The 27,696-nt window shown below is 43.3% G+C and overlaps 1 protein-coding gene and 1 pseudogene across 2 annotated transcripts in view; both read left to right on the top strand.

The window, feature by feature from the left end:
* Positions 1-23,990, top strand: part of Rbm14 (RNA binding motif protein 14) — a 28,490-nt gene extending 4,500 nt beyond the window's left edge. The window contains exons 2-5 of one of the 2 annotated variants that reach the window (XR_007590901.1): positions 14,254-14,583; positions 15,988-16,410; positions 21,099-21,777; positions 23,600-23,990. Coding sequence is in view for 1 of the 2 variants with exons in the window: in XM_050137676.1 (XP_049993633.1) it covers positions 3,227-4,688; positions 5,429-5,636 (1,670 nt within the window). In the remaining variant the exon portion in view is untranslated. Of the gene's footprint in view, positions 1-3,226; positions 4,689-5,428; positions 14,156-14,253; positions 14,584-15,987; positions 16,411-21,098; positions 21,778-23,599 lie in introns of those variants that run through there. The other variant, XM_050137676.1, reaches the window with a different exon arrangement.
* LOC126498779 (RNA-binding protein 4-like) lies at positions 15,993-23,990 on the top strand (annotated as a pseudogene).
* Positions 23,991-27,696: the final 3,706 nt, after the last annotated feature.

Below are 27,696 nucleotides of genomic sequence, written 5' to 3'. Positions count from 1 at the left end.
TTTTTTTTTTTTTTTTTTTTTTTTTTTTTGAGACAGGGCTTCACTGAGACTCTAGATTGCCCTTCAATGTCTGGTCCTCCTTGCCTTTCCTCCTGATTGCTAGGGTTACAGGGTTACTACTGTCATATGCTGGGCAGCACTTTATCTGCTAAACTCAAAACCAAGTATAAGGTATAGATGATGGGAGATGTAATTTCTCTTGTAAATCCATTGAAATTTTTCTTAGGTGTTTTTCCTAGCTCATTTGAATAGGATAAGGAAACAGGTGGGTGGTCATGTTTGTGCATGCCTTTATTTATTTACTTTTTGGATTTATTTTTTTTTAATTATGTGTGTATGTGGAGTCTAGCTAGAGTACTTTGGATCCCCTGGAGCTGGAGTTAACGGAGTTGTGAACCACTTGATATGGGTGAGCGGTCCATGCTCCACCCACTGAGCTGCCTTTAATTCCAGCATTTTGCTAGTCAGTCAGGCAGATCTCTTAGGAGTTGAGGGCTAGTCTGGTCTATGCCAGCCAGGGTTACGTAGTGAACAAAAATCAAGAATGCAGGAAGGTTCCTTTGTCCTTCCTGTTGTTTGATTGTCTCTTTCTACCTCACCTTCTCCCCTATCTACTTTGAAGCTCCAGCTAACCTTAATGTTTTCTTTTGAGTGGGTGGGTGTTTCTGCTTGTCACTGCATTTCCCTGGTACCTTTGTCTTTCTTGAGGTGAGTTCAGCTTTTTTTTTTTCTTTTTTCTTTTTTCTTTTTTTCCCCAGTGTCTTTGTAGCTCTTGTTGACCTCTAACTCACCTTCTGTCTCTCACCTCCTGAGTGCTGGAGTTTTGACAAGCTTTACTACACCTGGCCTCTCTGTTTTTAAAGATATCTTAGTCCACAACAGCTATTTTTAGCTGATCAACTTAAACTAGAGATCAGCAATCAAAGGACAATTCAAATACCCTGTGGCTAGGTGGAAAGTAACATTTAGCCTTTCATAATTGTTAAAAAAGTCAGCTTTTGACCATGGGATCATTGAAGACTAGCATTTGTTAAACTAGGAACATCAAGCTTGGTGTTCATCTTGTTCTTAAAAATTAAGCCAGGCATAATGGTGAACACCTTTAATCCCATACTCAGAAGACAGAGATGGGGGAGGAATCTCTGTGAGTTAGAGATGAGCCTGGTCTAGTCTACACAGTGAGTTTCAAGACAGTTGGAGTCACATAATAAGACCCCATCTTGACCCCCCCATATTATTTTATGTGTATGAATGTTTTGCCTGCATATATGTGCCTACACAGTTAGAAGGTGTGGCATTCTTTGGAACAGAAAGTGATCATGAGCTGCCCATGTGGGTGCTGAGAACCAAACCTGGGTCCTCTGTAAGAGCAGCAAGTGCTCTTGACTGCTGGTCCAGCTCTCCAGCTTCATTTTGTTCTTTGGTCGTATTAAGCAGGTTTCAAGTTTATGTGGCATTATGATTTATTAAATGAAAAATATTCTCTAGGGAAATAAATCTCTGGTTAGAATTATGACAATTGGAAGAATTGTCATAATTCTCCATTATCTTGCAGCCATTTATACCTCACAAGGCATTTCTGTCTTCTTACTTGACCTCTAATTTGAGGTTAGTAGTATAAATTTTTCCAACGGGGAATAAATGGTAAGTTCTTTAAGATCACCTAACAAATCAGTGATGATGGATCTAAAGCTGGGCCTTGTAGTGTAGCCCAGAATCCTTGATATTATATTGTACTTGGCTTTTTGCCTTTTACTTTTTGGGAGGGGGCATTGTTTTCAAATCCAGTAAATGACTTGTTCTGTAGGAAGGAATAGCTTAGAGAAGCATCTTGGAATGAAGTCCTAAAAGTAAGGATGGCTGTTGGGAGGCCATTCACAGTAATCTATTTTATAGTAGATAATAGCCTTTAGTAATTCCATCCAGATAACTCCTCATTTCTTGCACTGATATGACAGAGATTGGATTCTGCCTCTTAATTTACGTAAAGTAACCACAGGTCCAAAATGGAGTTAGGGGCAAAACCTTAGGTTCCTTTCATTGTTCTTTATATCCTCTTGATGGCACTATTACGGTTCGTGGTATGGGTGTTATCAAGAATTTCTTCCCCTTTAAGATTTTTCCTATGTTGTAGATGATTAGAGTTCTCAGATCAATATCCTGTCTTAGACTTCTTCCCAACACAATTTACTCAAGTCTTTAATGAGAGAACCTAGGTAGGTGGCTGGTGATGTTGCTCAGTCATGAACTGGCATGTGTAAGGCCCTTCGTATGTTCAGTCCCTGGCCCTACGCTTTCCCCTCCCAATAAAGCAAGTGCCCTTTAAGGGTAAACCTGAAAATTCAGCAAACAGTCTTTTAAGAGGAATGTGTTCTTTCCCTTGAAGAGGAAATAACAGAGAAAGCAATGTGGACTCTTGATTCCATTCCCTTATCTTACTGACACTCATAGGGTCTAGCTTCTGTGCAAGTTAACGTTTTTAGTTATACTACACAATCCTGTCCATGGACCTCCGGGATGAAACGGGCATGGAAGAGCTAGCTGGGGCTTTGGTCCTGGCGTTAATAAATTGATTTACAGCAAGCCTCATAGAAACTTGGAACCTGTTTGCCTAAAAGTTTGCCTCCCAGGATTGTTGAGAGGTCCTGGATGTGAAAGTGGGTGTGAAAACTGGAAAGTAATATGGAAAGGGGAAGATTTCCTAGCAGGAATTCTGTGAATGCTTGCTTCTTGCAGTCACTCTGCTTTGGACCTAGACAGAGAAGTGAGTCATGCCAAATTGTGAGTGGTGGTTTCTAGTGTTTTAAGCTCTTAGCTTCAGAGGTGAGTGTTAAGTAGCTAGTTATTAGATGTGCTTGAATTGAGAACAATGAGTATTTGAGTGATCTAGAAATACTTTGTGTATTTGCTTGCTGGTTTATATTTATAGAAGCTGTGAAGATTTTTATCCTGCATTGTTCATTTTTGCTTTTCTTTTTTCACAGAAAGTTAGTTGATTGAGGTGACAGGGGGACAGGGAAGAAGGCCGTAGTCAAATGACTGCTTGAGACAGTCAAAAGCTTTGTTACACATCAGCCACATTTCATGGCATACTCATGTAGAGGAGGGTTTGGAGGCCTGGTTGTAGCTGGCAACAGCTGGGTGCTGTTGTGTGTCCAGTTTGGGACCCAACAGGTAGCATGCCCTGCCCCCCTAATTGCTAACCCTCTGTCTGCTGCTTTATCAGACTACGCGTTTGTTCACATGGAGAAGGAAGCAGATGCCAAAGCCGCCATCGCGCAGCTCAACGGCAAGGAAGTGAAGGGCAAGCGCATCAACGTGGAACTCTCAACCAAGGGGCAGAAGAAGGGGCCTGCCCTGGCTATCCAGTCTGGGGACAAGACCAAGAAACCAGGGGCTGGGGATACAGCATTCCCTGGAACTGGTGGCTTCTCTGCCACCTTCGACTACCAACAGGCTTTTGGCAACAGCACTGGTGGCTTTGATGGGCAAGCCCGTCAGCCCACACCGCCATTCTTTGGTCGCGACCGCAGCCCCCTGCGCCGTTCACCTCCTCGAGCCTCTTATGTGGCTCCCCTGACGGCCCAGCCAGCCACCTACCGTGCCCAACCCTCAGTGTCACTGGGAGCTGCCTATAGGGCCCAGCCTTCTGCCTCTTTGGGTGTTGGTTATCGGACTCAGCCCATGGCAGCCCAGGCAGCCTCTTACCGTGCTCAGCCCTCTGTCTCCCTTGGGGCCCCATACAGGGGTCAGCTGGCTAGCCCTAGTTCCCAGTCTGCTGCAGCTTCCTCTCTTGGCCCATATGGTGGAGCGCAGCCCTCAGCCTCAGCCCTTTCCACCTATGGGGGTCAGGCAGCTGCAGCTTCTTCGCTTAATTCCTATGGGGCTCAGGGATCCTCCCTCGCCTCCTATGGTAACCAGCCATCCTCTTACGGCGCCCAAGCTGCCTCTTCCTATGGGGTTCGTGCGGCTGCTTCTTCCTACAACGCACAGGGAGCAGCTTCTTCCCTAGGTACCTATGGAGCTCAGGCAGCCTCCTATGGTGCCCAATCTGCAGCTTCCTCACTGGCCTATGGAGCCCAGGCAGCCTCTTACAGTGCCCAGCCCTCAGCCTCTTACAGTGCCCAGTCTGCCCCATATGCTGCCCAACAGGCTGCTTCCTATTCTTCCCAGCCTGCTGCTTATGTGGCACAGCCAGCCACAGCTGCTGCCTATGCTAGCCAGCCAGCTGCTTATGCTGCACAAGCCACTACCCCAATGGCTGGTTCCTATGGGGCTCAACCAGTTGTTCAGACCCAGCTGAATAGTTATGGGGCTCAAGCATCAATGGGCCTGTCAGGCTCATATGGAGCTCAGTCTGCTGCTGCGGCCACTGGTTCCTATGGCGCAGCAGCTGCCTATGGGGCTCAGCCTTCTGCCACCCTGGCAGCTCCTTACCGCGCTCAGTCAGCCTCTTTGGCTGCTTCGTATGCTGCTCAGCAGCATCCCCAGGCTGCTGCCTCCTACCGTGGCCAGCCCGGCAGTGCCTACGATGGGACAGGCCAGCCGTCAGCAGCCTACCTGTCTATGTCCCAGGGGGCCGTTGCCAACGCCAACAGCACCCCGCCGCCCTATGAGCGTACCCGCCTCTCCCCACCCCGGGCCAGCTACGACGATCCCTACAAAAAGGCTGTCGCCATGTCAAAAAGGTACTGTATGCCCCCCCGCCTCAGCCCCCAGCTGGGGCTTAGGGCAAGGGGCTGAGGTTGGCATGGGAGGGAAACAGGAGCCATTGGCCCCTCACTTGGTCTTCTGTGGGATGTCCAAGGGTCATGAGGGTGAGTGAACATTTCTGGCCATCAGAGTTTAGGTGGAACATAGTGCTCAGTCTGGGGTGATACCAACAACCTAGGACCAGGAAACGTCACCATTCTAGGATAGCCTGTTGTACCACTGGAGCCACTTTCTGTAGGATTGGCTCATAGCTTTTCCCACTGTCTTAAGCCCATTCCCTGTTGTCCTGGTTTTGGTGGGGTAGATGTGAAAGAGTAGTCCTTTTGGCACTCACTGGCTGAAGGCAAGCTTATGAGGTGCGTTCACCCTGGGAAGTTGGGGACCCTGCTTCTCCTCCGTCGTTCTGTTGATGAACCAAGGTCTTTTTGTACAGGGCCCATGAATGGGGATAGTTTGTTTGGGAATGTAGACCAGAATTCACCTTGACCAGTTTGGAAGGGAGAGAGCTTCAGCAGAGGGCTTGGTTTCCTGCTGACTTGAACCCTTGTTTGATTTCTTGGCCTGGATAGTATGATGAGCCTTCTGACAAGGAAACCAAATGGTTTGAGACAAATCTGATAACACCCTCCCTGTCCCCAATGGCATCTCCCCTAGGCCCACCTGGAGCCCTCCCGTAAACTGTCTCATTTACCAACTGTCTTCTTCTCTCGACTAGGTATGGTTCCGACCGGCGTTTAGCCGAGCTCTCTGATTACCGCCGTTTATCAGAGTCGCAGCTTTCGTTCCGCCGCTCGCCGACAAAGTCCTCGCTGGATTACCGTCGCCTGCCCGATGCCCATTCCGATTACGCACGCTATTCGGGCTCCTATAATGATTACCTGCGGGCAGCTCAGATGCATTCTGGCTACCAGCGCCGCATGTAGGGCCATCCTGGGGATGGGGCGCCACAGGAAGGGAGAGAGAGGAAGAGGTAGGGTAGGGTTCAGACCCAGGTCATCACCACCCTGTTTCATACCTCTCCCAATGGTGATTTTTTCATCCCCTCCCTCTACCATGTGGGCCTTCCCCAGGAGAGGACCATTTTGTATTTGGCAGTAGCCTGCTTTGTTTCTTTGCCTCAGCAGCACATCTTGCTACTGGCTTTAGATCTGCGGTTTTCCCCTACCCTGCCATCTTCCCAGAATGGGCATTTCTTTTATATTTTTATTTTTTTCCTGGCTCCCTTTATTTTTCTGCGCGATACTTGAGGTTGTTTGGAGGGTCATACAACCTACAGCTGATGTCGGGCGGCGCGTTTTTCTTTTTAGATGTGAGGGAGGCCAGGAAAGGGTTACTTCAACCATTTCCTGTGGGCCAACCTATGCCAGCAGTCCAGGGGGCCCTGACTGTCCTCTGTAGAGACTATTGAGACTGAGATCCGGTTGGGACAGTCAGGTGGTATGTGTCCAGATCCCTGCTTGCCACTGAAGTTTAGCTGATGGTGACTGGCATAGTCCCAATTCCCTATCTGCCCAAGTAGGTGGTGTTAGAAACCTTAATTTTTTTTCCTCTTTTGTATGGACTACAATAAAACTTGGGGCGATTTGTGGTTTGGAAACCTGGTTGTCATTGTCTTGATTGCATTCAGTGTCAGGTGAGCCAGTTTGACATCCAGGAAGACATGACAGCTAAAGAAAGGCAGCCTGAAGACCCAGAATAGGTATGGAAAGGTGCTTGAAAGTGGGGTTAAGTTCATTATCATCTTAAATGGCATGCCATCTTTAGAACTGGAGAGCAGACGGATCAGTTTCAGTTGATCACATATTCAGAACAATGCCCATTTTCCTCTGCTTATGTTTGACTAATGTCCATGACCTTTTCCCAGTTCAGGAAACAAGGCAAAAACTACAATCCTATAGGATGGTTCAGGCTGAGATCTGACTGGGATTGGGTAATGGGCTGCCGCCAGTGTTGACAAAGCTAATGAATCCAGGCAGTAGGCTTGAGTGAGTGTTGAGGCTGGGACCTGAGAGAGAAGCCATAGTGGAGTGGAGGTGATGTCACTATCCGGTACTGCCCTGTGGTTGGAGAAATGAGGGGCAAGGAAAATATGAAGCATAAGGGGCTATCTGACCATATCGTGGTACTTCGCCTGTTGAACTTCATCATGGAGCATCCTTCATGTGTCCTGCCAACTTCGGTCATCACAACACCTGTCTGCATCTATTATGGTTTTTAGATACCTTTTTGCTGGGTTTATATCTGAAGGTATTATAAAACATTCATGAGAAGTGGCTGGGGTGCAAACATAATCAAGAAGGAATGCTGAGATTGAGCAAAGAATTGATATAGAGCTTGTCTGGAAGAGGGCTGGAAGACCTGGGCAGTTTGAACCAGGGATAAAATGGAGGTTTGAACTTGATGGGTAGATAAAAGACTGGTTAAGTGGAGTGATAACAGAATCCTGACACTCCTTGGGGAAGGATGCTTTAGAGACATTGGGGCTTGGTGGATTAAGGTATGTGAGTGCACGTGTGATTGCAGCTGCACAATAGATGGGGCGGGTTGTCTCTGTCTCCTTCATTGGCATCATCGGAACTTGGCTGTGATAGTAGTTTGCCCCAAATGTCTTCTTCCTTCTGCCCATCATGTAAAAAATGCCTCAGACTCACAAGTTCTTATTTGTGGCTAACGGGTCAATGTCAGGGAGTACTGGGGTCAAAGGTCTTTTATTTGCTTCTCTTTCTGCTCATCGCCTTGCCTTCAGGTGCTTTGCTGCTCATATTCATTCCTCTTCAGAATGGGGGTAGAATGGAAAGATAAGTTTCTTAATACTTTTCTCTGTGATGGTAGAATGATCTGAGAGCTAAGTTACAGACTTGATGTGACTGCTCTGGGGGAGTAGAGGGTTGGATGTAGGGCCTGATTGTGGCCTAGGTATTTGTAGTATCTCTGTCATTTTCCTTTTCCTCCTGCCTTTGTTCTGCCACAGTCACAATTCCATGGTTCCTGCAGAAAACAAAAACAATCTCCCCCCTCCAACCAGCTTTATGTATTCCCAGGGCCAGTGTTGATCTTTTTTACAGCTAAACTCAAAGTGATTTGGTTTATTGGATCAGTCTAACTGTTGGCCATCTTTAGATCCTGATGCTTCATTGCCCCAGCCCTCAGGGTTCTCATTCAAGCCAGAAGGAGCTACAGAGCTAAATCATTTGTCATTTTCTTTTCTCTTGCAGATTGTTAAAAAAAAACTTTATTTAAATTATTCATCTCTATTAATTCTATAACCCACTCATACTTTGCTTTTTATCGATATCTGAGCTTTAAGTTCTTAAAACTTGGGGAAAGATGGGTTTGGTGAATGGGCGGACAGAAATGTAATGAGTGTTTTGGGGAAATGGATTTTCATCGCATCTTCAGAACATTCAACTTCTACACATAGCATCTCTACATGTTGGCCATATTGGAGAAGTTTTGTTGGTTTATTCCTGGAACAAGACATACACAGAGACTTCTAACCTTATCCGCCTGCCCTCTTCAGAGGTTTGGCTTTTGTTTTAAATTCTCTTGGCTTGCTGGGGCTCCATTTCTTAAAATAGAGATAATGAGAGACCATCAATGAGGAGCCGGTCTCTAGAAGTGTGCTACTTTTCTATACAGCCCCCTTGTGTCCCCAGCTAAGCAGTGTCAGAGTCCTTGCAATCTGTTGGTTCTCCAGGCATTTTGTCCTATCAAGCCAAGTCAAGGGACAAGTAGCATGGTAAAGCCATGATGAAAATATATTTACTAGATTTATGGACTGGCGTTATTTAATAGAAGTTTGGGTAATAGAGAAGATAAAATAGTACACAGAAAGCTAATATTTATCTAAATTATGTTTTAAAAAGATGCTAAAATAAGGCCTTTTCTTCTGAAAACTCTTAATTTCAGGTCTCCCTCTGACTCAATAATTAAATCTGTATCTATAAAGTTTGAGATGGCAGTGCTTGGGAGCTTGGTCTGGGGTTGGCTGGAGAGAGCTCCGCACTGGAAAGTAGGACCTACCCCGGCGAACTGTTAGAGTTAATGAGCAGTGCTAGGCAAAGGGTGGACGAAGGAGAAGGGGATTTGTCAGTGGCTAGAGAATACTTTTTTTTGGTAAGACTTAACTCAGGTTTGAGTTTGAATCCTGACTCTACCTCTTTTTTGGTTTTCGATACAGTTTCTCTAACTTGAGCCTTTCCTGGATTTTGTCTGCAGACCAGGCTGGCCTCAACCTTACAGAGCTCTGCCTGCCTCTGCCTCCTGAGTGCTGGGATTAAAGGCGTGCGCTGCTACTGCTCAGTCTGGCTCTTCCTCTGTAGACCAGGCTGGTCTCGAACTCACAGAGATCTGCCTGCCTCTGCCTCCCGAGTGCTGGGATTAAAGGCGTGCGCCACCATTGCCCGCTGGCTCTTCCTCTTAACTGTGTGATAGTTGATATGTCAGTACTTCTGCCTTGTTTTTATCATCCAACAATTTTTTTCTTTTTTAATTTGAGACAGGGTGCCACTCTGTAGCCCTGGCTGGCCCAGAATTCAACAGGTAGATCAGGCTGACCTTAGACTTAGCTCTCCGTGGGCCTCTGTCTCATGAGTGCTATAAAGATGTGCACCACCATACTCAACTTTGTTCTTTTCTAATTTTTTGTTTGTTTTGAGAACAGGGTCTTAGATGTCTGAGGCTGGTCTCCCAACTTCATGTGTAGCTTAGGATGACCTTAAATTCATATCTGTCTTCACATCCCAAGTGCTACAGTTACTGACATGTACCACCATGTCCTGTTTATATGGTGCTTGGGATGTGAATGACTCCAGGAACGCATTCATGCTATGAAGGAAGCACTCTACCAACTAAACCGTGCCCTTAGTACCTCATTTGACATGATCATGGTCTAAGTATTGCTTAAAATCATTTTTTTATTAACCAACTCAGAAATATCAAAAGGTGATAGTAGTATCAAAAAAGTCATTTTTAGTTTGGCGGTGGTGGCACACACCTTTAATCACAGCACTTGGGAAACTGAGGCAGGCAGATCTGAGTTCAAGGCCAGCCTAGTCCACAGAGCAAGTTCCAGGACAGGCTCCAAAGCTACACAGAGAAACCCTTCCTGTCTTGAAAAAAAGAGAAAGTCATTTTTATATGTCAATGTTCATTGAAACCAAAATACATTACCTCTTGTAATTATTATTCCATAATAGTTTCTAAAAGGGTGAGTGAACATAAAACAAATGAGGGTATGTATTATACTCAGTTACTAAGTTTCATTTTTCGGGGCTCCAGAGATGCCTCATTGCTTAAGAGTACTTTCTGATCTTGCAGAGGGTCCTGGGTTTGGTTCTCAGAACCTACTTGGCGGTTCATAACAACCCTTAACTCTAGTTCTAGAGAAGCATAGCATCCAATGTCCTGTGTGGGTCCTGTACATGGTGCACATAAATTCTCACAGGCTCAGACTCATACATGTAAAAAGAAATTCATCTTAGGAATGAGACAATAGAGTCAGGGGACACTGAGCTGACCTGGTGAAACACGTAGTTTTGCAAAGGACTTGGAATATAGGTTTGAATGCAACACATAGGAGTCATCTGAGTTTTTGCTGTGAGTGCTGCATAGCAGCATAGCAATGACAACCTACTAGACTACACCAATATGGACGACCCCCCCCATCTCTGGTGACACCATTTTGTGTCTTAGGATGACTTTTCTTTTGCTTATGAAAAAATAGTTTGCAGTACAAGGGACATCTTTTTTTAAATTAATTAATTTATTAATTAAAGATTTCTGTCTCTTCCCCACCGCCGCCTCCCCTTTCCCTTCCCCACGAGGGACATCTTGAATGGAAAGGAGTAGAAATAATATAGTTAGCCAGTGGGTTTGGAGTGGGCACACTTGGTTATTAGCCTGTTGGCTCCCTGTGAACATCCTTGATACTGGGTTTTAATTTGAGCCTTTGTCAAACTTGTGACTCAGTTTTGGACTAGGGGCCAGTTATTTATTAGGAGTGTAAATTATTAGATGGACGTGTTGGCTTGTGGCTATATTTCTAGTTCTAGATAGGCTAAGGCAGCTGGGTGGTGGTGGCACACGCCTTTAGTCCCAGCACTCAGGGAGACAAAGGCAGGTGGATCTCTTGAGGTCGGCCTGGTCTACAAAGTGAGTTCTGGGACGGCCAGAGTTACACAGAGAAACTCTGTCTCGACAAACCAAAAAGGAAAAAAAAAGGCTGAGGTATTTAAGAGTTTTTAGTTATGTTGCTGGGGAGTGAACCCAGGTCCTCCTTGCTAGGCAGGCGTTCTATGATTGTGCTACATACCTAGCCCTGGCAGACAAGATGATTTAAAAATAGAAGACAGTAAAAGTGCTTCTGTAGGTGGGATTATAGTTAAGGTAGAGGGTTTGAAATTGGTGCTGTAACTTTCTGTAAGGGGAATACCAAGTTCCTAGAGCTGTGAGCAAATAGACATCAGTGTGAACACTTGGTCTATAGTTAACCTCGTTACTGAAGGCTTCGTTTTGCTATTGTCAACGTCATGATGAAAAGCCACCTCTGACTTGATGATCAGATTTTGTTTTGAAGAAGATTGAAACGTCGTTCTGGTGATGATGAGCACAGATAACTTTTCCTTCAAGTACTGGGATTCTTCTGTGCAATAGCCCTGGCTGTCCTGGAACTCACTCTGTAGACCAGGCTGACCTCGAACTCACAGAGACCTACCTGCTTCTGCCTCCCAAGTACTGGGTTTAAAGGTGTGTGCCACCACTGCCTTGCTGAAGTACTGGGATTCTAAAGTAAGGACGCTTATCATTGAGCATATACCTCTAGCCAGCAAGCCAGTATAACATGAACTGAATCCAATCACTTCCTTCCTCAGATATCAAAAAGTTTTCTCATGCATTAGTTTTTTTCCTTTCCTTTCTTTTTTTTTTTTTTTTTTTTTTTTTTTTTTTTTTTTTTTTTTTTTTTTTTTTGAGACAGGGTCTCTTTTTGAGACAGGGTGTCTCTTTTTTTGAGACAGTCCTAGCTGTCATGGAACTAGCTCTTGTAGACTTGTGGACCAGGTTGGCCTTGAACTCACAGTTCTTCTGCCTCTGATTCTGGCCTGCATTCTTTTCTTAGTCAATAAATATTTGAGGGTCTTTCATGTTACCAAAGTAGTTCCAGCATTGAGGGCATATAATATGGAAAATGATCAAGATAGAATTTCAAGTAATTGTAATTATTTGCAAAAGTAGTATGAAGTGATCAGTTACAAGTCAGGGTCTGTGCCTTTAGATGGAGCGGCCAGTAAACCGGGTGGTGGTGGCGCACACCTTTAATCCCAGCAGAGGCAGGCGGATCTCTGTGAGTTCGAGGCCATCCTGGTCTACAGAGCTAGTTCCAAGACAGGCTCCAAAGCCACAGAGAAACCCTGTCTCGGGGGTGGGGTGGGGTGGGGAAAGAGCGGCCAGTAAAAGATCTGAATAGAGAATTAAAAAACCAGTCTTTATTTGGTGGTGATCAAGCAGACTGAGACTGTAGCGAAAACCTGGTTGGGTAGTTTGTTAGTCCATAAAGAAATTGGAATATGCCCCTCACTCCCGTTTTTCTTCTAGGCAGACTCAAACTATGTAGGCTTGACTAACCTGGAACTTGCTATGTAGACCAGGCTGGCATTGAACTCACAGAGACTAATTGCTTCTCCCTCTTATGTGCTGGTATTGCCTGTTCAGCTGTAGTAGATTTTAACAACCAAGGACATGATTTTGATTTGGAGGTTGGTTGGTGGTTTTGATGTCTGCACACTGGCATGAATTGTGATCCTTTGAATTGTTACCTAGTCTCTACCTTTGAACCTGTAGAGATTCTAATTTAGTGAATGAATTGGTCTTGTATGCTATTGCAGGTATTTTTCAGGGATTTCGGCATAAGAAAATTTAGAAGATTGAACTGAGAGAAAAGAATTTCTATACTATATGTGTTTCTGGATGCATATTGAGTTGTGATAATGTAGTATTAGACCTCCTCAGAAAGGTCCAGGGTGGTAGAACTGGTTGTATTGATTACTGATCTCAGGTTGCCTTTACTCAGACTCAGGTGCATCAGAGTGAAATGAAACGTGGCCATATTTAATGTCATATTTTCACATGGGGGGTGGGGGTTTTGAGACAGGGTTTTCTGTAACTTTGGAGCCTGTCCTGGTGTCCTGAAACTCGCCATATAGACCAGACTGGCTTTGAACTCAGAAGAGTTTTGCTTTGTGAGACAGGGTTTTTCTGGATGTCCTGGAACTCTGTAGAACAAACTGACCTGGAACTCAGAGTTCCGCCTGCCTCTGCTTCCTAAATGCTAGGGTGAAAAGTGTGCGCCACAACTGCCTAGGTTTTAACTTTAAAAAAAAAAATACCTTTTCCCATACTTAAATTATTGGCTAGTTTTCTGTCTCTGAGTTAGGCTTATTTTCTGTCTTTTTTGTTTTAGTCNCCCCCCCCCCCCCCCCCCCCCCGCCGGTTTGGGTGGCAGTATGCTGTTTGTTCTTCCTTTCCCCATCATCCTGTTTTCATGAAGTTGCCCTGCTTTCTGCCTGTTCATGTTCAAGTTATCCATTAAGCACCTTTCCCCTTTTATCCCCATCTTCAAAAGCTGCTTTGCAACGGTCGTGACTAAAGTTGCTTGCTCACTGAGTATGGGATTATGTGAAGCAACCAGTGGGTGAGAAAAATGTGATGAGGGCATTGGATCCTGTGAAGAATGTCGTTTGTACTTGTTTGCAGCTCATTGTGACAAAGCCTTTTCTCCTAAGGTCAGTTCTAGGGAGTTTAAACTTAACAGCTCTGGCTAATGGCACCCAATAAAACAAAACCAAACCAAACTTTTGCCGTTCCTGTTTTTTGCTTTTGTTTTTGTTGCTTTTTTTTTTTTCCTTTTGGGGGTGAGGTTGGGGTGGGGGTCAACTTTTATGTTTACACAACATTTTGGGTGGTGGGAGGCTAGAGGGATCATTTATCCCAGTGCCTCCTAGGTTTCTGGCCGGCTCATTTCTGGGCCATTACACCGTAATTGAAGCTGGATCTACGGACTGTTTTAAGAGTTTTTCAACTACCTAGTTTTAATTCCTGGGTAGCTATGGCACTCAGGAGGGCCAAAGTGGAAATTGCCCAAGGCTGCGGTTGATTTTTAAGTAAGGGCGGGTGCTCGGCTATTTATTGCGTGTGGTCTGTGTAGGCTGGACGGAGGTCTGTGTAAACTGCGGGGTGTAGTCAATTGGAGGGTGCGAAATCTTGGAATAGAGGACTGAATACAGTCAGAGCGTGCACGTGGAAGTGGTGGAATGTGAAAGTTTAACCAAGTTAGGGCCATGAAGCTACTGACTGCCACACTGAGACTATCGCTTAGTCTGCCTAATGGCGGGTCGCACTTCGAAGAAACCCACGTTTGTGGCTCCTCCCTCACATGAACCTCCTGCCCAATCAGTGGCTTCGCTTTCACTAGGCTGAGTACTCATTGGCTTTCGTATAAAAGCTCCGGATTACTGACGTTTCCACCTCTTCCTGGCCTCTCAGGTAATTGGCGTTCGCGGTAACCAATCAGGAAGAGGATCTCCGGGAACGCCAGCCTTTTACTTTACCGAACGTCCAATCCGGTGGTAGGTTCACTCCCCCTTTCTACCCAGAGTCACTGCTGTGGCCGCCGCCATTTTAGCATTTTGTCAGAACCGTCCGCGCTGCGAGGAGGAGGAGGATCTGCAGATTTCCATGTGGTGAGAGACTCCAAATCCTTCTGTGTTCCTTATTAAAACTTCCCTGACTCCCTTGGACGTCAGGGCTGCCCTAGTGGGGTCGCGGCCTGCGTAGCCGTCACTGAGAGCCGACCTCGGTCCTCGACTTTGTGCGGTAAGCCTGAAGCAGCCCTCCCCCAAGTCCCCACCCCGCAGTCCCTGGAATACCTTCCTTTTGTCCCCTTTATCCTCTGCTTTGCTGATTTTCCTATTTGGGGGTTTATGCCTAGTTAACTCTTAGATTTAGACATGAGACTCTCTCATGCCCCAGGGCCGTGTTGCCTCATTAAACAATATATAGCACCCATCTTTGACCAGGCAGTTTTTCTTTTCTTTTTTTCCCTCCTTCCTTTTTTTTTTTTTCTTTTTTGTTTCTGTTGCGCTTCTCTGTAACAGCTCTAGCTGTCCTGGAACTTTGTAGAACAGACTAGCCTCTGTCTCCCAAGTGCTAGGATTAAAGGCGTGCACCACCACCGCTCGGCCAGTTTTTCTTTTCGTAGGAGCTACATAGTAAAGATGCGCGCGCGCCCCCTCAAGATCTCTCCTACTCGGGCACTTTCTGTATTTCCCATACTTATTATCTGGTTGATTCCAGTGTTCGCTATTCCAAAGGAAACTCATAAACCCAGCTACTTCAAGGCCCACGTTTCCGGAAATGGTTGCTAAGAGAGGAAGAGCTAATTAGCAAGTCTAGTATTTAGAATCTTGTTTCTTTTTTTTTTTAATTTTTATTTATTTACTTATTTTTTTTTTTTGCTTTTTCGAGACAGGGTTTCTCTGTGGTTTTGGAACCTGTCCTGGAACTAGCTCTTGTAGACCAGGCTGGTCTCGAACTCACAAAGATCCGCCTGCCTCTGCCTCCCAAGTGCTGGGATTAAAGGTGTGCGCAACCACCGCCCGGCTCTATTTATTTATTTATTTATTTATTTATTTATTTTTTAGTTTTTTTTTTTTTGGGGGGGATAAGGTTTCTCTTTAGCTTTGGAGCCCATCCTGGAACTCGCTCTGTAGATCAGGCTGACCTAGAACTCAGATCCACTTGTGCTCCTGAGTGCTGTGCTTAGGGTGTATGCCACCACTGCCTGGCTTAAAATCTTATTTTCTAGTGGCTATCACGGTGGGCTGAAATGCTCAGTATATGTAGCTTTTAATTTATTCTCAAAACTTCCAGCCCTGTTTTTCCTTTGTCTGGGGCAAAGGGTCTACTCAGTGGCAGAGCATTGGCCTATAACCTACGTCACTGTAGGTTTGATGCCCAACACCACAAAATTCCCTTTGTCTACAAAAGACTGTCCTGTTAGAGACCTCTTTAATAGAAGTTCTTGTGGGGAGTAAAGCAGGCTCTCTTGTTGAACTCCCTTGTTGGTTATTGTTTGGAGATGTGACAGGGCACACCCATAAGATAAAATTTTTGGAACTATATGCTAGAGTAAAAGGAGGTGATAGTAGTTTTATTTATTTTTTAATAGTTGCTGTGGACTTAGTTCTTACCTTAAAAACTTTGTCTTTTTACTTGCAGGCTGTGTGGAAATGGTGAAGCTGTTCATTGGAAATCTGCCCCGGGAGGCCACAGAGCAAGAGATCCGCTCACTCTTCTAGCAGTACGGGAAGGTGCTGGAATGTGACATCATTAAGAACTATGGCTTTGTGCACATAGAGGACAAGACGGCCGCTGAGGATGCCATACGCAACCTTCATCTCTACAAACTGCACGGAGTGAACATCAATGTGGAAGCCAGCAAGAATAAGAGCAAAGCTTCAACCAAGTTACATGTGGGCAACATCAGTCCCACTTGTACCAACCAAGAGCTTCGGGCCAAGTTTGAGGAGTATGGCCCAGTCATTGAATGTGACATCGTGAAAGATTATGCCTTTGTACACATGGAGCGGGCAGAGGATGCAGTGGAGGCCATCAGAGGCCTTGACAACACAGAGTTTCAAGGTGAACCACTCTCTTTTGGTGATTGGCAGCTCAACACAAGGCTATTAGGAAGAAATTGGATGAGTAGAGAAAGGGTTTGGGATAGAAAACTTTGCTGGCTGATAAGGATGGGTGATGCATTTCTTCAGCAACAATTTTTATGTTTATTCATTTATTTACTTTGTATCTGTGCCTGTGTGCTGCAGCATGCACATGGAGATTAGAGGACAGCTTGGGGGAATTTGTTCTCTCCTATCACGTGGGTCACAGGGATTGAATTTAGGTGGCCAGGCCTAACAAGTCAGGTGACAAGGGCTTTTTTACTCTCTAAGTCACATCCACTGACCCTCAACCTTTTTTTATGAAACGTTCAGGAACAGTGCAGGAAATAGGTAATGAATTTTATAAAATGGAGAATGGTGATTGGAGGGGGAAATAATAGTTCGTTTTCATTTGTAGTATTTAAGACTCTTGAGTCTGTTGTGAAATCCTTTCTGTGCATGGTGGCGGTGGCGCAAGCCTTTAATCCCATCACTTGGGAGGCAGAGGCAGGTGGATCTCTGAGTTCGAGGCCAGCCTGGTCTACAGAGTGAGTTGTTCCAAGACAGCCAGGACTGTTAGAGAAACCCTGTCTTGAGAATACAACAAACAAAATCATTTCTCTGAAGACTTTGTCTTCTTTTTAATTCTGATTTTTATTGGAGCAACACAAGGTCACATTGAATTGCACTTGATCGAGGAAAATCCAGAGAAAGAAAGCAGCAGGGACAGAATTTGGGTTAAGCTTCCCCTCTTGTTTCAGTTCTTTCAGTAAAGATAACAAACTTTTGAAAGGTTCTGGCTTTTTAGTTTTGCTTTATGTCTGTGCGAAGGAGGCACATTTGAACAATACTTAGAATTAGGAGACTGATTTTAAGAATCTAGAGAGGAAGAGTTAGGATTTGGAGCAGTAATGGCATGTCCTCCAGTTGGTTTCATGTGCATGCAGAGGTGGATTGGTTTCAACATTTTGGGGGATAGTTTGGGGTTACCATAAAGCCCTGGTGGCTGAATTGTTTTTGTGCCTGGAGGGTGTTGATGTGGTTTATCAATTCATTTGAAAGGTATTTTATTTTAAGATCAATACTTTCTTATCAAGAGTGGCATTTAAAAGACTGAATTGTTAGCTGGACTTTGAACTCCTCATGCTTTTAGGTTCCAAGAGTCAGAAACAGTTTTTTTTTAAGGTTTTGACAAACTTCCAGATTACAGCATAGTCCTGGAACTCATAGCTATATTTCTTAAGGGGGAAATAAAAAAAATACACAGATTTTGAAATATTTATGTGTGATCTACAGAAGTCAGAAGAGGGTGTCAGATCCCTTGGGACTGGAACCAGGTGGTTGTCAGCCATATGGTGATTAGGTGCTAGGACTTGAACACAGGTCCTTTAGAAGAGCAGGAAGTGCTCTTAACTGCTGAACCCTCCCACCAGACCCATAACTCAGGTTTTCTTCCTATTTATTTGTTTGTTTATGCTTTGATGTGAAGATTGCAGACCCCCTAGAACTGGAGTTAGAGACATTATGAGTTACCATGTGGGTGCTGGGAATTGAGCCAGTGTCCTCTTAACCTATGAGCGATCTCTCTAGCCTGCCCCCCTCCCTTTTTAAAAATATTTAACTTTATGCGTGTTGTTTGAGTGTGGTGTGTGTATGTGTACAACATGTGTGCAGATCCCCCTCAGAACTGTATTTCAAGCCTGGGCTGTGGCTATATTAATACTAAGCAGTGGCAGGTTCTTTTCTTCATTACTAACTTTTGTGGAACAGTGCTTTATTGTCATCTTTGGTTCCCCCCCCCTTTAAATTGAACCTTTCTAGAGTCTGATGACCCCCCCCATGTGACAAGTGGCCTGCGTCATGGGCATTGCTTTGCGTTATTAAAAATGTCACAGGTCTCTCAGGTCTAGTTTGCTTTTTTTTTTTTAATTGGGAAGCTGAGAGTTATTTTGTCAACAACTTAATTGGAAGCTGGTATGATACCTGATATTTGGAGGCTTTCCAGCACTTTAATCACAAAGAGCTGGTGTCTTCTGGTGGCAGTTACATGTGTAAGGGGAGGACAGTGTAGCCTGTTTGAGGGCAAGTGTCCTTATAACTGGGTATCTGAAACTCGGACTCTGATGCTAACCCATGCTTAGTTAATTTTACACTGTTTCTCTTAATGTCATGGTTTTTCAAAATACGGTGCTAGAGATAGAGTCCAGGGCTTTTCACATGCTAGTAAGCTGAGCAACAGCTGGAGACCATTTCTTCTCTCCTTTCTTCATTATGTTAACCTAAGTTGGCCTTAAACTTAGGTTGGGTTTAAGCCATTTTTCTGTCTCCAGCCTCTTCTAGGTGTGTGTTCCTCCAGTCCCTAGCATTACTGTTTTATTCCCTCCGCGTGTGTGTGTGTGTGTGTGTGTGTGTGTGTGTGTGTGTGTGGTCGCACAGTTTTTCTATACAGGATTTCTCTCTGTAACAGCAGCTCTGATTGTCCTGGAACTTGTTCTGTAGACCAGGCTGGCCTCAAACTCACAGAGATCCACCTGTCTCCTGAGTGCTGGGATTATATCATGCTTGCCTTTGTTTCATTTCTTAATTGATCAAAGTTCTTTATATGTTGAGTAATGATACCTGACTAGTCCTTTTCCTTTTAGTTTATAGTCTTTTTTTTTTTTCCCCCTTGCCTACTTGAAGAAAACTGACTTTAGATTTAAAAGGTTTAGTTCCCTTTTTGGACACCAGAATCAACAAATGCATAGATCAAGGCATTTATCAATGAATAATTCTATGTCTTAAGTGTGTTTGCATGCTTCTTGGTTGTATTTTTTTTCCCCTAATTTGTTATGTTCTAAAGTTTCCCTGTCCCCATCCTGGGCAAATTTCAGTGTTTCCATTATGGCCTGTAAATATCTAACTGCCTATCTTTGTTCTTTTTGATATCTGCAGTCTAAATTTATTAAGCTTTACCTGTTTTTGTATTTTGTCTCCTCACTCTCTTAATAGTTTCTAGGATCTAATTTTGATTTTTCGGGTGAGATTATTTAACACTTTCTTTTATGTAGGAGAAACCATTTTTCTAGTGACTTGAAAAGTTATTTTTTTAGAAATATTTATTTTGTATACAGTGTTAGTTTTCATGTCTGCCTACATTCCGGAAGAGGGCATCAGATCTCATTTTAGATGACTGTAAACCACTATGTGGTTGCTGGGAATTAAACTCAGGACCTCTGGAAGAACAGTCAATGTTCTTAACCTGAGCCATCTCTCCAGCCCGAAAAATTGTTTTTTACTTTTTTTTTTTTTTAAATAAGTGTTTGCCTGCATGTATATATGTGTACTAAGTGTGCCTGGCACCTTGGAGGCCAGGAGAGGGGATCAGATCCCCTGGAAACTGGAGTTACAGGTAATTGTGATCTTCCATGTAAATGTTGGGAATAGAACCTGTCTTCTCTGGAAGAGCAACCAGTGATCTTACCACTGTGCCATTCTTCCAGCCTCTTCTGTTACTGTTACAACGTATGTGTTGAAGTGCATTAGAGTCATTACACTGTGAAGATTTTGTTGGATTTAGATACCTTTTGAATTCATTTGCCAGTAAATTTGTGGACATAGGTAGAAATTTCTTATTAGGTGAATAAATTGAATATAGTTTTAACCTTTATTCTTAAAGTTGCCTCTTTTCTTTTTATTAGGGCTTTTAGAACTACTTCATTTTCAAAATACCAATTGTGTTTTTCAAAGAAAGGTTGTGTTTGGAGCATGTTCTTAGAATTTCAAGATCTTACTTGATTTTTGAAACAGGCTGTATGTCATAACTTAGATTGGGCTACAGTTTAACTATCCTCTGGCCTCATTCTTCAAAGTGCTAGTATTAAGGTGTGTGCCATCATGCTCAGCTTTTTTCCATCTTCTCACTGTAATTCCTCTACTCTGAGCAGTTTGTTTCACTAACATTGTTGATTATCCTTTGTACCTTTCTTATTCTCTTATTAAAATGCACTTACCGTGCATATATGTGTTGAAAGCTTGCTCAATTTTCTTTTGGCCCTCTGATTAGAGTGTCAAATTGTGGATAAATTCCTATTAGAATGATTATTAAATGAGAAAGAACAATTTAAAGAGAAGACCTTCATCTTGTGTTCCCATATTTCCTTAATTCATTACTATTCCAAAGATCTAGCTTTGAAACTTGGCATCCAGGCTCAGCTTTGGAACAAGTCCTAATCATTCTTAAGTGATGGTAACTTTAGAATCTCTTTGATTTGGGGTATGTATGCATAAAATTGGCTCAATATTTTTTCCCCTCCCTACTTAATCTTGATATAAAAGATGGGTATTTCAGATTTTTGAAACATTCTTGAGTTTCTTATGTATTGGGCCAGTGGGATAGCTATTTGTGCAGTTACTTGGCAGTGGGTGAAATCTCTTTTTTGAGCAAAAGTAGAATTCTTAAAACAGTAAGCTGGTGTTGATAGCTATATTTCTTCTTCATCTGGTTATCTTTTGCTTGAAATCAGGTCATTTATGCTGGACTTCCCCATCCCCTGTAGAAAGTCATTTTAACAATTTGTCACACATCTAGAGTTGTTTAGGTAAAACCATTGCTGTGACCAGTGGCTGGGGTTGGGGCTTGGGCTATTACTTCATGATAGCAACCCTTCTTGCGTCTGTTTCTTCAAGGCAAACGAATGCACGTGCAGTTGTCCACCAGCCGACTTAGGACTGCGCCCGGGATGGGAGACCAGAGCGGCTGCTATCGGTGCGGGAAAGAGGGGCACTGGTCCAAAGAGTGTCCAATAGACCGTTCGGGCCGCGTGGCAGACTTGACTGAGCAATATAATGAGCAATATGGAGCAGTGCGTACGCCTTACACCATGAGTTATGGGGATTCATTGTATTACAACAACACTTACGGAGCGCTCGATGCCTACTACAAGCGCTGCCGTGCTGCCCGCTCCTATGAGGCAGTGGCAGCTGCAGCTGCCTCTGCATATAACTATGCAGAGCAGACTCTGTCCCAGCTGCCACAAGTCCAGAACACAGCCATGGCCAGTCACCTCACCTCCACCTCTCTCGATCCCTACAATAGACATCTGTTGCCACCTTCAGGAGCTGCTGCTGCAGCAGCTGCTGCTGCTGCTTGTACTGCAGCTTCTACTTCATATTACGGGCGGGATCGGAGCCCCCTGCGTTGCGCTACAGGCCCAGTCCCCACTGTTGGAGAGGGCTACGGTTACGGGCATGACAGTGAGTTATCCCAAGCTTCAGCAGCCATGCGGAATTCCCTGTACGACATGGCCCGGTATGAGCGGGAGCAGTATGCGGATCGGGCGCGGTACTCAGCCTTTTAAAGTTTGAGGTGAGAGTGGGGGGGGGGTGTCCCCTGTTGGTTTTGTCATCCCTCCTGTGGCCTCAAAGGGCTCTAGTTAGGCTGCTCTGCTTGCTTGCCTTCTGCAGGGCTAGTATGAGGTTACTAGCATAGTTCAGTTTACAGACAAGTCCTTAAAATGTTGGAGTTTGAAATAAACATCCTTTGCTCTTTTGCCTATTTTTCCAGGCTTCTAATAGTGGGAGTCATTCTCATTGTATTTGTGTTTGGGACAACAAACAATGGTGTACTGTTAAATATTGGGTCAAATCTGTGTGCTGTAATTGACCTGGGATCCAGATATTCAGACATAGGTAGGCTGCTTCTTAGAGTCTGTTGAATTTCTTAGCTGTGTGGCACTAGTTCCTGTTTTTTTCTTTTTTCTTTTTTTTTAGTTTGCTGTATTGCATTATGCTGTGAAAGGGTCTGATAGGACCACTAATGATAGTTTCTAACTAGTTAACTGATTACTATTGTTCAAATCCTATGAAGACCCACAAATGGCTTCATCTTAATCTTGAAGATTGTTTCTCATATTCTCAAAGGTCTCTCTGTCTTAGGCATTTAAAGAACTTAATTAGTGATAAATTAAAGCAGAAATAGTCGAAAACATTTCTCATAGCATAAGGAAGTCTGTCATGAGCTTCAAAGTCCAACTTAACTGCTTAGTCCAGCTTCATGACCTTAAGAGTCCACTTTTGTTATCTTTTACCTCTATTGTGTTGTAGCCTCTTATTCAGTTTTTTTATTTTTGACCCTGGGTTTGACATGTTTCATTTAGTGTGATACAGCAGTATACGTTTACATGCATACTTGTGTATTCCTTGGTAATGTTGAAATCTAGTCTTAGGAACTTTACCATGATCACCACATCCTCATCTTCCTGTTAGTAAGGACATTTAATACTCAGCAACTTTACCCGAGTTCATTTGACCATGACAGTCTCAGTTTGTAGCCTAATGGGACCTTGAACTCCACACTTCAAGTTCAGTTGTGCTTCAACCCTGAGTGCTGAGATAGGTGTTTACCACCATGGTGGGGCTTCTGTTTTGAATACATTCTCTTTTGACGCTTCTTGTCAGCTTTGGGCTCTAGGTTTTTTGAGAGTGCTGTTGTACTTGGGTTACTTTTCAGTTCTTTTAGTTTTGAGGAGCCCTACTGTGTCCCTGACATTGTTATGATCCTTAACCTTGTAATACAGATACTTTGTCATCTTTCATATTAGAGCAGATGGTGTGTCCATTGACTGGTCCAAATGACTGACTGGGTTCATTGACTAGGATTGTGCTAGAAGAGAAACTTGAATAACTTGATGTAGCTTACACATTTTCCAGTGCCTTCTTTTAAAAGTTGGTTCTATAAACCTTCAAACTTGTTCAGTTGATGCAACTTTTTTCTAGTTCTTGCAGTAATTCATAGATTGAAATATATTGTTGACTTTTTACCCCAGAGGTTAATTGGAACTGTCCCAGTTTTTTTTGTTTGTTTGTTTGTTTTTGCTCTCTGAGTTTGTGGAAGTACCTTCTCTTGAGAATGCTAATTTTAACATTGAAAGTAATAGAATATCTTTACCTACTATCATGAAAATTTTGCTATTGAATTTGGAGAAAGGCCTTTACTAGGGGACTGTTTAGCCTTCCCAATGATTCTCTGACCTGTAAGCTGTTCTCATTTTTAGAAATTATGTTGATATTAGGGAAAGGTAAACTTAAAAGTATCAAGGTATGACGTTCTAAGATGTTCTTTGAAGTTTCTAAGTGGAAAAGCCCTTTTGAGCTTTGCTGTAAAGCCCCTGTACTGTGCTCTCTTTCAGGTGGGATGTGTGTGGGCTGAAATTCCGAGCTGCGGTTGTGCATGAGAATACACCCTTCGTGGTACCCCATCTCCGGGACGTTCTCGGCTCTGTGCATTCAGTCCCTCAGGAACCATGGACCTTAATTTACCTTGTTAAGTTCAGACTTTCTTTTCCTGTTCTCTCTCCTGCTCAATTTCCTGTTCTCCTGTTTATTCTTCTGTAGCTTCCCATTCATGTTCTGTTTTCCCAGCATGCCTCCTGTGCAGGAACTGGTAGGGTTGTGCTGTCTCTTCCCTGCCTCCTGACCTTGCTGAGAATCACTGCTCCTCCAGGTTTTCTTTTTTGTCCCAAAGGCTAGTCCTAGAGATTTGGATCACTTTCCAGTGAAATAAATGGTTTCTCAAATTAGGGTATGTGTGCTTTGAGAAAGTTCTTGTTTGGACTTGTTTCTGGGTTCTTTGTATATTTGTACCCTGAACAAAAGGTGGGGAGTGTTTACAGTTTAAGCTACCTAGCTTTGGGTGAATAACACTGTAGAGGTTTTTACTTTTTTTTTTTTTTTTTTAAATAGTAGATAGCACCTTTTGGCACTAAGCAGAAGAGGAGTAGTTATATAGAAGAATTCAAGTAGGCATCCTTGTTTCAATGAAGACGTTTCCTGCTGGTCCACTTTTGATTATAACGCCAACTAACTAGTGGTTTAGAGCTGTAGATCTTTACTTGCTTTGAGAAAGAATCATTGTGCATACTTGGCAACTTCTGTTAATACTCAGTCAACATACCTCCCTTGACTTATATCTGGCAAAGAGGTGAAGGTTTGAGGGAAAAGAAAATATTTTAGAAAAATGAAGTTATGACTTCTGCCAGAGTGCATTTTGCTATTCCATTGACTAGTACTACTTTGTGGCGCATTTCACCGTTCATATGGTTCTGCCAGAATCAAGAGTCTGCATGAGTAGTTAGTTCCACAGCATCTTATAGCTTGTACTTCATGACTGTAGATGAGAGGTGTAAAGGGCCCAGCAGCTCCTTTGTAAGTCATTGATAAACTTACTATCAGCAGTTAAGTGTTTGAATGCAGTGAGAAGCCACTGCTTTAGTGTCATGTTTTTATTAAAAACAGTTTGTCTTCTATGTTTCAGCATATATAGGGCCATCTCTCAGAATCATTTACTTGACCAGTATTGAGTTCCTCCTGTTATACCAGGCATGCTTTCAGTACAGGGGTCATAATGATGAAGATAAAATGAAATAAAGATAATAAAGGAGCCACTTTTGACTTGGGTGACTTTAAATTTTTCTACTAACTGTCTATTTCATTGATTCATTCTAATTTATAGATGGCTGGGATTGTGACAGCACTCTGGACAAAGGTAATTTTTTGTGATCTGAGACCCTGTGCTAAGTGATGTCTGTGTTGCTCTTCGGTCTTTCCAGGAAAGGAGTTTTTACTTCCAGGCTGAATTGTTTTCTTTGCCATTGTTGCCTGTCTTAGAAAGGTTCATGCGTACTTTGGTCCCTTTTCTTTAATGAATAAATTCAGTTACTGTTGTGCACATAGTTTTATAGCTCAATTTCTTGATGTGAAGGTTGGGAGACTTATATTTGTTAACAGGCTTGAGGAGACTCTTCAACAGACGTTAGGGATCTTAAAGCTGTTTTATAAAAAAGAATGGGGTGGGAGGCAGAAATGAAAGATACACCAGGCCCAGCTTCCTTTAGATAGCTCTTAGCACTTGGGGCTGGGTGTGGTAGCATAAGCCCTTGTCCAAGCAAGTAGGTGGCAGAGATAGGTGGGTTTCTTGCTTCAAGGCCAGCGAGTTCCAGGAGAGTCAGAGTTCCAGGGGAGTGAGACCCTACCCTGTCTCAAAAGTAAAGTAAAATTGCACATCAAGTGGAGGAGGTTCCTGTCTAAATGGTGTCTTTGTTTTTATTGACTTGTCAGAGTAGACATGGGTATTTGTTCACCATGTTGCTCAAGGTTGCCAGGCCTCACATTCTGAGTAGTTGGGGCTAAAGGTGTATACACTGTGCTATACTTTTATAGTATTAAAACGTAAAACATGCAGAGCGTTAAAATTTACCTGATTCATCTTTTTGTTTTAAGAGACTGGTTCCTGTAACAACCTCTCAATTTTTTCATTGCTCAGTTCATGTTGGCTCAGAGCTTTTCTTCCCCCCCTCTCTTTTTAAATAAAAGACGTGCTTTTGCTATGTATACACCCAGACTAACTTTGAACTCTTACTTTGCTTTAGATGGTAAAGGTGTTTATTGCCAAGCCTGATGACTTGGAACCTACATGGTGGCGAACCAAAACTCCTATATTGTATTCTGACCTCCACATGTATACTAACGGTACACATGCATGTGCACACTTGGGGAAATGCTGTTGTAATCTCAGCAATGTGTAATCTCTTGAAAGCCGAAGTGATTCAGAGTTCAAGGACTAACCATGCTTTATAGTGAGTCAAACAAAAAAATTTATAATGTGATTTTTAAAATTTATTTATTATGTATACAATGTTCTGTCTGCATGTATGCCTGCCCGCCAGAAGAGGGCACCAGATCTCATAGATGGTTGTGAGCCACCATGTGGTTGCTGGGAATTGAACTCAGAACCTCTGGAAGAACAGCCAGTGCTCTGAGCCATCTCTCCAGCCCCCTCATAATGTGATTCAAACAAAAATCTATTCATTGACTTGCTGGAAAATGCTTATGAAGTGTAATGGGAGAATAGTGAAGTGAAAATTATGAGTCAGGACTGGTGCTGTAGCTCTGTTAATAATAAATTTGCTTAGCATGCTTGAAGCCCTGAACTTGATCTGTAGCACTGCAGAACACTATGTGATAGTGCACATATAGTCTAGGACTGGGGAGGTAGAGGCAGGAAGACCAGGAGTTCCAGGTCATTGCAGCTACATAACCAGTTAGGATAGTGGTTCTCAAACCTACCTAAGTGCTATGGCACTTAGTTCTTGTTGCGGTAACCCTCAACTGTAAAAATAATTTTGTTGCTACTTCATAATTTTAATCTTGCTACTGTTATAAATTATGTAAATATCTGATATGCAGGATATTTGATATATAATCCCTGTAAAGGGGCTGTTCTAACCCCAGCGGTTGCAACATACTAGTTGAGAACCACTGAGTTAGGCTAATCCAAACTATCAAACCCTGTCTCAACAATTTGCAGAAACTGAATATAACTGATTTTGAGCATTAAAGTGGTTTGAAATTTGTGGTGGAACTGGTGTGGATGTTCACGCGGGTCTATGGAAGTACAGAGGCATCTCAAGAATGATTTCTATTCTCTACAGGTGGACTAGTCTTTAAGGACTGAACCATTTTCCCTTTGCCCAGGGCTGTTTTATTATTCTCCAGTTTATACCTTAGCAAGTTGATTTCCATATCCCCAAAACATCTTATTAAGCTTCCAAAGGGACAATGCCAAGTGCAAATTCTCAATAAGGAACACATTCGTTTTCTATTTTTTTTCCCAATCTAGTTTTGTATAGACTTTGCACCTTTGGAAAACTCTTAGACACGTAATTCCACATATATTAAACAGAAGGTGCTGAAGACAAAGAGCAGATTAAGGCTGTGTGCTGACATTCATGCACCATTTGCAGCTGTATAGGTGCCCCCCCCTTACAGAAATTATTTTGATCTGAGTTTCCAGTCTAGTGAGTATTTCATTAGACTACATCGTTGTGTAAATAGACAGTATTGGCATCACTTACCTCAGGAATCTGTTTCAAGAAAATCACTTGCATGTTAAACACATTTTCCTTAGCACGCTACCATTCCTTTGTTCACTGATATGACTAGCATCTGTGAGCTAGCCTTGGACTCACTGATTATTCCTTAATTGTTTACCATGTGTGGGTTATGTGGCGAATGCATTTCAATAGGGCATCAAGCCTAATTATGCTTTGCCTTTTAGTCGTTCCCCCTCCCCCAGTTTCCGATCTTGGGTATGCAGATCTTCGACTTACCCTTTGGGGGGGGGCAAAGGATGATTGGAGTGGTCCCACTTGCTTTGTTTTTTGTTTTGAAGGTTTGATTCGTTCTTGTTCTAAGTGGATCATAGGTCCTACAAGGGTGGTTAGGGAGT

This window comes from Alexandromys fortis, unplaced genomic scaffold, assembly GCF_014885135.2.
Source record: "Alexandromys fortis isolate MF-2015 unplaced genomic scaffold, M_Fortis_MF-2015_v1.1 scaffold_3, whole genome shotgun sequence".
In the NCBI taxonomy this organism is placed as follows: Eukaryota; Metazoa; Chordata; class Mammalia; order Rodentia; family Cricetidae; genus Alexandromys; species Alexandromys fortis.
Note: the sequence above shows the minus strand (reverse complement) of the source record. Positions and strands in the feature narration are given on the sequence as shown.